General features: G+C 40.9%; 2 protein-coding genes across 2 annotated transcripts; both read left to right on the top strand.

The window, feature by feature from the left end:
* The first annotated feature begins 280 nt into the window (after nucleotides 1-280).
* Nucleotides 281-1,234, top strand: LOC107156976 (olfactory receptor 52K1-like). The gene has a single exon (XM_015503160.1). The coding sequence runs from the start codon at nucleotides 281-283 to the stop codon at nucleotides 1,232-1,234; it is 954 nt and encodes a 317-aa protein (XP_015358646.1).
* A 9,195-nt stretch (nucleotides 1,235-10,429) lies between these two features.
* Nucleotides 10,430-11,397, top strand: LOC107160567 (olfactory receptor 52K1). The gene has a single exon (XM_015507250.2). The coding sequence runs from the start codon at nucleotides 10,445-10,447 to the stop codon at nucleotides 11,387-11,389; it is 945 nt and encodes a 314-aa protein (XP_015362736.1). The 5' UTR covers nucleotides 10,430-10,444; the 3' UTR covers nucleotides 11,390-11,397.

An 11,397-nucleotide genomic window follows, 5' to 3' on the forward strand; every position in this document is an offset into this window, starting at 1 on the left:
TTGCACTCCATTTCACATTTGGGGCTGCTTTTATATTAGCCACATTGGTATTTAGTATCCTAACAAATTTTATAAGCATCAAGAGAGAAAGGATCATGAGAAGTGTTTCATGATATATGTTATGATCATTTTCAAATTTCTTCTAAGGTCCAGAAATGGGAACAAGGGCTAATTCTCCTACATACATGAGCAGAGTTTGAACTTGAACACTGCGATTCTTCTAATATTGAATCCTCTCTAGAAGACTGGAATAGGTAAGGAGGAAGAATTCCCAGTGGACATGTCAGCCTACAATATCACCTCAACCCATCCAGCAGTCTTCTTGTTGATGGGAATCCCAGGCCTGGAGCATCTACACATGTGGATCTCCATCCCCTTTTGCTCAGCTTATACTCTGGCCCTGTTTGGCAACTGCACCCTTATTTTCATTATCAGGGCTGATGCAGCCCTGCATGAACCCATGTACCTCTTTCTGGCTATGTTGGCAGCCATTGACTTAGTCCTTTCTTCTACAACATTGCCCAAAATGCTTGCCATATTCTGGTTCAGGGATCAGGAGATCAACTTCTATGCCTGTCTGGTCCAGATGTTTTTTCTCCACTCCTTCGCCATCATGGAATCAGCAATGCTGCTGGCCATGGCCTTTGACCGCTATGTGGCCATCTGCAAGCCACTGCACTACACCACGATCCTGACCAGGCCCCTGATTGCCAAGATTGGCATGGCTGCTGTGACCCGGGCTGTGACACTAATGACTCCACTCCCCTTTCTGCTCCAAAGCTTCCACTACTGCCGGGGCCGGGTGATTGCCCACTGCTACTGCGAGCACATGGCCGTGGTAAGGCTGGCGTGTGGGGACACCCACTTCAACAACATCTACGGCATTGCTGTGGCCATGTTTATTGTGGTGCTGGACCTGCTGTTTGTTATCTTGTCTTACATCTTCATCCTCCGGGCAGTTCTGCAGCTTGCCTCTCAGGAGGCCCGCTACAAGGCATTTGGGACATGTGTGTCTCACATAGGTGCCATCCTGTCCTTCTACACACCTGTGGTCATCTCTTCAGTCATGCACCGAGTAGCTCGCCGGGCTGCCCCTCACGTCCACATACTCCTTGCCAATTTCTATCTGCTCTTCCCACCCGTGATAAATCCCATCATCTATGGTGTCAAGACCAAGCAGATCCGTGAGCGAGTCTTAGGACTATTCCTGAGAAAGGAAGCAAAAGGAGGGTGAGGGACAGCTCAAGAGGATGGGTGGTTGCCTGTTGGAATTGGGGAAAGTTTGACAGGAAGTAGAAGAACATCAGAACATTTGTTTGGTTCTTTCCTGGCATAATGAAAAAAATGCCCTGAAATTCAGAGTCACCAATCTGTTTAGGACTTGGGGGTCTGTATTCTCTGGGAGCCTACAGACTCAAACTGCTGGCTGTCGGCTTCTCACAGTGCTCCCTCCTCTTCACTAATTTGACAGTCTTGCTGCATTGGTCTTCTGGTGATTTTGAATAAAAAAGATTCAGTTCATTTGCATATAAATTCATTTGCTTATGAGAAGCCTTAGAGTTTGATTTTCAGTCAAGTCAATGGGAATTTGGTGATCTGTCTATATACTTGGTACCTGGGTGACGACCAACAGTACATCTGACATAGGAATCCTTCCTTAGTCACTCTAACAGATGGTGTTCAGCTTCTGAAGAAATCCAGGGTTGGGAAGTTTGCAACATTATCAGGCTGCAGCAGGTTCTAAGTGAGACAGCTCTACTTATTAGAAAGTTATTTCTTTAGCTTAGCCAGTCTTATTGTTTGACTTACCTTTCTCTCTTCATAGCCAAACCCTTTCATTAAACACTTCGAATAAGACATGTCTTGACTTTTCTGGATGTTGTACAATCCATTTTTTTGTATTCAAAAAGATTGAAAATTGCTCATTTAACTAATCCAGCCACATCTGTTCTAGCACCTGGGGACAGGTAGGGATGCCAAACTTATGTTTATGTCCTTGGAAGAGAAAATTACAGGTTTTGTCCTCTGAATTCCCTATCCAAGGATCAGAATATGGAAAAAAAAAAGTGAGCAAGGCAAAGCAGATTAGTGGAACTAATATCTTCTGTATCATGAAAGCTTAATAATTCCCTTACTATTAATGCTGACAACACAACGGGGCTTCTCATAGAAGCTACCATACACTGTCTTCTACAAATGTATTGTTTTACTTTTTGGAATCCCCCCTTTTCCCCCTCAGAGACTATTATTTAGGAATTACATATTCTTATCTATATTTGCCTTTATTTACCTTTGAAAGAGACTAAGTCTGTGCCAGGTAGCGTATGAATGGTTGAAAGCTATCTGTGAGTGAGGAGTAAAGTAAAAACCTATAGTCTTTCTTTTTCCTAACTCTGTTCACAGAATTCGACACAAAAAACATTACGTTTAATTCCAATGGAGTCAACATCTCTTTATGGTCTCTTCTGTTGGGGCAGGTGGCAACCTTTAAAGTAGGACTAAAGTAGCACTAAATACTAACAGTGTTAGGAATTAGAAGTTATTTTTAACAAGAGATCTGCTTATCCTCTTGTTGACTTTTATTTGTTTTTTTAATTGCTTTTATTTTTTAATAGAGCAGTAGTACCAAAACCAGCATAGTATTGCACCAAAACAGACTGGTAGATCAATGGTACAGAATAGAAGACAGACTAACCCACAAAACTACAATTATATTAGACAAAGGTGCAGATGTATCACAATTATTATGTAGAACACAATTTTTTCGTCTCTGTATATGAAGTATGCTCACATCAATTCATGTCTTCCTATATGTACTTGGATAATGATGTCCATCACATTCCACCATCATTGCTAATAACCTCCTGGCCCCCTCCCACCCTCTACCCAGAGTTCATCTAATCCTCATATGCTCCCTCTTCCTACCCCACTATGAGTCAGTCACCTTATCAGAAAACATTTGCCATTTGTTTTTTTGGGATTGGCCAACTTCACTTGGCATTATCTTCTCCAATGACATACATTTACCTGCAAATGCCATGATTTTATTCCCTTTTATTGCTGAGTAATATTCCACTGTGTATATATGCTACATTCTTTAATTTATTCATCTTCTGAAGGGCATTTAGGTTGGCTTCATAGTTAACCTATTGTGAATTGTGCTGCTATAAACATTGATGTGACTGTGTCCCTGTAGTATGCCATTTTTAAGTCCTTTGGGTATAGACCAAAGCAATCCTTATCAGGGAGAGTACAGCAGGTGGTATCACTATACCAGACCTTAAACTATACTACAGAGCAATAGTACCAAAAACAGCATGGTATTGGCACCAAAACAGACTGGTGGACCAATGGTACAGAATAGACACAGACTAACTCACAAAACTACAATTATCTTATATTAGACAAAGGTGCCAAGAACATGCATGGGAGAAAAGAGCCTCTTCAACAAATGGTGCTGGGAAAACTGGAAATCCATATGTAACAAAATGAAATTAAACCCTCATCCCTCATCATGCACAAAACTCCTGTTGACTTTCACAAGGAATAATACATATCCCTTGAGTCCTTTCCATTCCCTATGAAGAGCAAGAAGTTGTTTCCTGCAGAAGTTTAGTAATGTAAGAATCCCAGAGCCATGCAACCCATCTGTCATCAGCACAGGATTGGTCGTGAACAGTGAAATGAAACAACTTTTGGATTAGCTCACTTGGCACACAAATTTGAGCAACCTATAGGTACATATATTTTTATCCTCATACAAAGAATATGAGATTAGTATAAAGAAAACTGTGTAGTAGTCTTGGCTTGGTTACAATATTCCCAGTCACCAGAACATTCCAGTATCTCAAACTAGGACACATACCTACATATCATCCATGATGTAATAGGAATTATGCTTAAGTGTAGGATCTTGTTTTACTTAGTGACTCCACCCAACCTTTCTTCCTTCTTATTTACTTATTAAAGAAGTTTTATTGCTTTGCTAGCAAAGGAGAAACATAGGGGACTCCCATACCAGAGGTGTGATTCTGCCTGTCCAGAGGAACAGGGGGATTTGTTTTTTGGGAGAGGGAGAGGGAGAGGGAGAGGGAGAGGGAGAGGGAGAGGGAGAGGGAGAGGGAGAGGGAGAGGGAGAGGGAGAGGGAGGAGAGAATTTTAATATTTATTTTTTAGTTTTCAGCGGACACAACATCTTTGTATGTGGTGCCGAGGATCGAACCCGGGCTGCACGCATGCCAGGCGAGCGCGCTACCACTTGAGCCACATCCCCAGCCCCCCTTTCTTCCTTCTTAAGACACAGTATTGGTGACATCTTGGAATTTCTTCTCACATCACTCTTTCATAGATCCATTGGCACTTTTTCAAGTATACACAAAATCTGATAATGTCTCATATTCTTAAACAAGAATTGTTTTCCCTTTTGCCCCTGACACCAAATTTTGCTACATAAGATTTTAGCAAGATGATTTTTTTTTTCAGGTAGGCTATATCCCCTTGGCATAGTTGTGCATGGCTAATTTAGGTTGCAACTTTAAAGGCACTGTGTAGCAATTTATTTCATCCCTGCTTCTGAGGACAGACTTATGTGACAGGCCCAAGTCCATACTTTGAGGGCCAGCAGTTATGCAACCTCAAGTCCAGAATTCCTCTGTGGGAAGGGTGTCAAGTGTAACATATATAAAGTCTTAAGATTATTTTTCAAAAATATGAGGAGGCATTATATCAGGCAAAGTCCACAGGGAACACTGGTAATAAGCAGCCTCCTTCTCAGGTCTTCGCAAAATAGCAAATGTTAAGGTCAGTTGTCGAATTCACCCTTTATTGTTGTTTATGAATGTAATAATTATCAACCATTTATATAGTTAGAGCCTCCCAGCAACCCTATAAGTTAGGAAAAGTTGTATTATCTTTACCTTAGTGACTAGGAAACGGATCAAGAATAGAGAAGTGACATACTTCGGTTACAAGCTAGATGTCAATGCATAGTTCAGGTCAATGAGTTATATAAATTCGAAATAAGACATAACCGATGACTTTGGCTTGAATTCCTGACCTTTAAAGACACAATTAGATAGGAGTTGGTTGTAGTGTATAAATTTGAATGAGGGCATCTTTCTCAGGAGACACTTCAATGAACATAGTATAAGGAGACAAAGACCAAGGCATAAGCAGGCTCCACCTGAGGTACTCACAGCGTCTGGCAAGTAAGGCAAGACCCCTGGGAAGCCTGACTTAGTGCCACTAAGTGGCAAGAGGGCGTGGGCTGCATGGAGTCCTTGGGGTATGAGGCCTGGATCAGGAGAGTTTCTGTGTCAACCCCAGAGAAAAGGCCAGAGCCTTCTATGAATCCGTGAGGACTCAAGGGCAGTAATTTCTGCTTCCATGTTCTTTTGGGAGAAATGCTGAGGTTTGTGAGGATAAATTCAGCTGCTCCCTCCCTCTTTCCTTGACCCACCCCTACCCCTAACTGGAAGAGGAAGGCTGCACTGGAATTGCACAAAGCTAATAGAAAGCTTCCAGAGCTGCATTTCACACTGAGGCCTGAGGACAGAGCTGTAACTAGGGAGCAGGAAACAGGTGGTACAGTTGTGGTGAGTGGGAAGTAATGAGGGACACTGCCAGTTTCTTCCCACATCCTGTCCTGGTCTTGGGCATCAGCTCTTTTTGCTTTCTCCTGGCGATAAAATCTCTACTTTGGCTTTAAAAAAGGAAGACAAGTCTCCACAGCCCCATCCAAATGCTTCATCTATACACTCCCAACATTCTTCCTACCACATAGCATTTGGCATAGAAAGGAGGCAGGAATCCTATGAGTCATCTCTGGGAAAAAGCTCGTTATTCCATCTTGGATCCTATCACTACTTTCTTTACACCCATCAGGACCCCTCCTCACAATTAGGAGGTCTCTGCCTTAGTCAAAAGGGAGAAAATGAGGCTTGAACTAGTAAGGTGGCAGGCAGTACTAAGAAACATTTGAGGTTCTACTACAGCCATATCCTTTAAGGACTTTGTGATTATCTTACTATCATTGAGTTTTAATCTTTCAAATCCATCATTATCCTATTCTGTTAAAGCATAGGGTGCCAATTAGTCATCATCTGATTATTTTCTGGGCACACAGTCCCACTTTAAAGCATTTGAGACAATGACATAAGTCCTGTGGTTCAGTGTGGACATTTTGGCTCTTGAAACAGTGTAGGTTGGATACAACAGCCACTTCAGAGTTTTGGATTATGGATACGAGGTGAAGACGGGCTCCATTCAATTTCCTACTTAAATTGAAATTCTGCCTGGGGAAGATTTTTGGATGAGATTCTGATAAAATAAGAAAGGGCCATGGATTTTTGGACACCATGTGTTTGGGAGAAGACATTAGATGAGATGCTGTTTTCTTTGCATAGGATGGCGGGCAGGTCACAGGGTGGTTGGTGATAAAGTACACAGGGATGGCAGGGGGAATATGGAAACTCAGGTAAGATTAAGTTTGTTTGAATTTGTGGAAAAAATGTTTATGAAAAATAAAGATCCCACATGCCTGTTGCCAACTTTATCAGTTATAGTGTCTCATATTCAAGAAAAGTGCCTGGTATATGTCTATTGAAAATAGTTTGTTGGCATAGAGCTTGTTGGCTACAAAGACAAGTGTTACTGAGTAAGATATACAAGTATTACTAAGGCATAGTAAAAATCTTGTGATAAGATTTTTATTCTGTTATAGGTAAATCAATGCTGGTGGAGATTTCTTAGAACTTCTAACATGGGATTATTTACATTAGAAGATAAACATTCTGAGCTGAGATCAGGTGGGTGGGGAGTCATGTAGAAAAAGTCAGAAGATATCTCAATGGTCTGGGAGTCATGCTTCATTTGGTAAAATGTTCAACACTGTTAAAGGCTGGAGTTGCTGGAACAATTCCTCAACTCCAGTCCTTTACTTCATAATATGGTAGAAGTTTGTGGTAGGGGTAGATATGGGAGAACTAAAGTAGAACTTTGGCAATTGTTAGGATTCTTTTGTAGAAACAGCTGAGAGATGATAGTGACTTGAATAAGGGTGGTGATGATTAAAATATACAACTATTATTTTACTATGAAGGATAATCAGGTGATACTTGCCAATGAATTCCATGTGGTATAAGGATATAAGTTGGATGTCTAGTCTGGAAACTAGAAAGAAGGCGAGATATGTCAACTTCTCTAAAATCTCAAAGGCAATGAAAATCCATGGTGAACAAGTAGAGTACTTAGGAAGAGGGCAATGCTATAGGATGTTTCTGAAGATATGTTACCTTCATTTATATTAATTCTCTTCAGCTTTAAAAAGATACTGTAAACACCCCCCACTTTTAGGTCAATATGTTTTTAGATATTTCAGTGTATTTTGACATTATACATACATGGAGTAAAACCCATTCCAATTAGGATCTCATTCTTGAGGTTGTACATAAGGGAGGGTTACATGCCACATTAAGGGATGACTTCTCCTTGACTCCTTCCCACTGCAGACAATGTCTCATTTACATGCTGGCCCCTGCAGCAAGAGTCCTTGCAGGAAGGATCTTGGATAGACTTTTCCACTCAGTTAAAACAGACTTCACTTTCACTTTCTGCTATTCTATGAAAATTGCTCTACCCTCTGTTTCCAAACAAAGCCAACTATGTTTTCATATAACTCATCAGTAGCATTCCATAGAAATAACTTTTAAAATACTATGTGTTTAGCAGCCTAACAAGGCAGCACATTATCCTGGTTATCTCCTATCTTGATAGTTGTCTACTCGGTCTCCTTTGTCGACTTCTCAATATGCCCCCAACTCCTCCCATGTACCGATTCTAAGTGTTCAGATTCATTTTGACTTGGAATCATTGGAAAAATAAAGTAGATTTAAAGCACAAACTGTCACTATCATCTCTAGTGACTATCATCTCAACTGTTCCTATAAAAGAATCCTAACAATTGCCAAAGCTCTACTTTAGTTCAATATTCTTTGTTCTCAGTTTTGTGCTTTAAATCCATTTTTCCAATGATTCCAAGTTTGTACCTGCAACCCAAATCTCTCCCTCAAACACCAGACTTATCCAAATAGGTCACGTTTTTACTTGGATTTCTGATGCACATCTCAGACTTCCACATCCAAAATTGAAATCTTGATCCTCTTCAAAAAGCTTCCTCATCTCAGTTGAGGGGAACTCTTTCATTTTGGTTGCTCGTGACAAGAATCTTAGGCTTCCTTTTCCATAACCTATATGCAATCTGTCAAACCTGGGGCAGTTTTCAAAATATATATAGAATTCAGCTACTTTGTACCACATATACTACTACTACCTTATTTTTCCAGATTCCTCCCTTCCCTGGGTTGCTGAAATAGCCTCTGGATTCTATCCCGTTTTTACCCTTAACTCTTTGTATTGTTAGATTCAGAAAGTTTAGTGACTATGCATACTTTTTTCTGCTGAGCCCTGTGTGATCTTTCCTCCTCTTGATCTTTATAATTCTCCCACTCACTCACCTCACTGTAGCTACATTAGTTATCTAGCTGATCTTTGAATATTGAACATTTATATCATGAGGCATTGTATCTGGCTGTTCCTTTTCAGCATTTTCTCCAGAGAAAACTATATTCTTTACATATTTACATATTGGTGTGACAACCATTTGAGTGCAGATATAGCCTTAACTAGCTTCATCTTGCCCCAGAGTTTCCCTAGTCACTGAGGCATGCTATTCTGGTGTATGTGTGAACTTGTAAGTATGAGGAAATCTACAAGTTTTGGATCAGTCCTTCATCGCAGGCTTGGGGCGGTACGTGGAAGCCAGTAGATAAATCTTCACCTTTTCCATGTCCAGAGTGGACAGTCTCAAGATTCCTTCTTCATGAATCTTCATGTTATTGGATATAGTTGACAGTATAGTTCAGTTCAGAGGTGCACCTTTGGATTTGTTTTCCCTGCCTTTGTTTTATTCTTTCATCCCATTTTTGTTCACTGGCGTATCCCCCCCTCCCATCTAAGCCACCCTCATGGAATCCTGGGTTCTGCCTTTTAATGGAACTAAAGTACTTTTCTCACCTCTATTTTAGCTCAAATTCCTTTCACTTTTGGTGAGGCCCACTTTGATCTTTCTTTCAGATTGTTATCTCCCCTCTCCACCTACTTTAAAATTCCCTATTTCCTTTTTTAAAGCTAACTCCACATCATACTATGTGATTTAGTCATGTTTTTATTAACTTTAAGAATTCTTACTAAGGGATATTTTCATAGGCTTCCTTAACCAGTTAATGAATCACTTATTTAATTAAGTTTATTCAATTTACTAAATATATTCAGTAAAGTTGAACAGAGGTTAAGCTTGAGACCTGACTACATTCAATATTGAAAACTACACTAGGAGACCAAAATGAGAAACTGGAGGAGGGGCTAAAAATATCATGGGATCCAAGAGAAGAGTGGATGTTTGAAAAAAAAAAATCTGTTTTAGTTGTAGATGGACTTTTTTTTTTTGTGGTGCTGAGGATCAAACCCAGTGCCTCACGAGAGGGGCAAGTGCTCCATCACTGAGCTACAACCCTGGCTCCAGAAGAGTGGATTAAGAGGGAGAGAATGGTTAATTCAGATAGAAGTTCCTGAGAGGCACAGTTGCAAGAAGGCAGGTAAGAAGCCATGGCACCCTCATTAGGGAAATTATGGGTCCTCCCATTGAAGCAATTTAAGAGAATGGGTAAGGAGTCCAGATTAGAATGTTTCAAATTCAAATAATATTTGAGACAGGTGAGATTGAGACCAATTATAGACATTTCTAGGTGAATGTGAGCTAAATCAATAGGAACCTAACAATTTTAGTGGAGAACAAAAATTATTTTCAAGCTGGAGTCAGGACTGTATTCAGATTTGTGGGTATAAAAAGGAGAGACCCACTCTAGAACATTCAGATCCCAACAAAAATGTTCTTCCAATATGGAAATATTCTGCATGGTTCAATATGGTAACCACTATCCATAAGTGGCTATTTGGATTTCATTTATGTACCTAAGTTTAAGGTTTTATGACAGAAAATTTGCTTCTGTGTTCAGGAGTTTAGCACGTACAATCGTATCTTCCACTGAAGCTAAAGACATGAACTGATTTAAATATTTTCTAAAAGGTAGTTATTCTTGATATCAAGAACACTATTCTCCATCCCTTTATGAAATTTGTCTTATCTGTTCTATGTATATTCAGTATCATAGTCACTTAAGATTCAATGTTTCTTGGCAGTAGGAAATATCGATTGTACTTCTCCATGTCTGAGGCCTACTAGTTTATTTTGTTTAAAATACAGCAATGGTAATAAGATTAGTCCTCCAATGGAATATCACATCTTGAAACTCTATAATGTATACTGTAGAAAATATGCATGGAAGGTGAAGGAGCCTTGTCAAAAAGCAAGGGATTTCCAGGAGTCATGTCAACTTTCAATATAACCACAACCCATCCAGTGGCCTTCTTGTTGGTGGGAATTCCTGGTTTGGAGCACCTACACATGTGGATCTCCATTCCCTTCTGTTTTGCCTATACTCTGGCCCTGCTTGGCAACTGTACCCTTATTTTTATTATCAGGGCTGATGCAGCCCTGCATGAACCCATGTACCTCTTTCTGGCTATGTTGGCAGCCATTGACTTAGTTCTTTCTTCTACAACATTGCCCAAAATGCTTGCCATATTCTGGTTCAGGGATCAAGAGATCAACTTCTATGCCTGTCTGGTCCAGATGTTTTTTCTCCACTCCTTCTCCATTATGGAATCAGCAGTTCTGCTGGCCATGGCCTTTGACCGCTATGTAGCCATCTGCAAGCCACTGCACTACACCACGATCCTGACCAGGCCCCTGATTGCCAAGATTGGCATGGCTGCTGTGACCCGGGCTGTGACACTAATGACTCCACTCCCCTTTCTGCTCCAAAGCTTCCACTACTGCCGGGGCCCGATGATTGCCCACTGCTACTGTGAGCACATGGCCGTGGTAAGGCTGGCGTGTGGGGACACCCACTTCAACAACATCTACGGCATTGCTGTGGCCATGTTTATTGTGGTGCTGGACCTGCTGTTTGTTATCTTGTCTTACATCTTCATCCTCCGGGCAGTTCTGCAGCTTGCTTCTCAGGAGGCCCGCTACAAGGCATTTGGGACATGTGTGTCTCACATAGGTGCCATCCTGTCCACCTATACACCTGTGGTCATCTCTTCAGTCATGCACCGAGTAGCTCGCCAGGCTGCCCCTCATATCCACATACTCCTTGCCAATTTCTATCTGCTCTTCCCACCCATGATAAATCCCATCATCTATGGTGTCAAGACCAAGCAGATTCGTGACCACATACTCAGTCTATTCCGGAGAAAGGATGTCTAGGTGAACAG

Source organism: Marmota marmota, unplaced genomic scaffold (assembly GCF_001458135.2).
Source record: "Marmota marmota marmota unplaced genomic scaffold, marMar, whole genome shotgun sequence".
NCBI classification, from domain to species: Eukaryota; Metazoa; Chordata; class Mammalia; order Rodentia; family Sciuridae; genus Marmota; species Marmota marmota.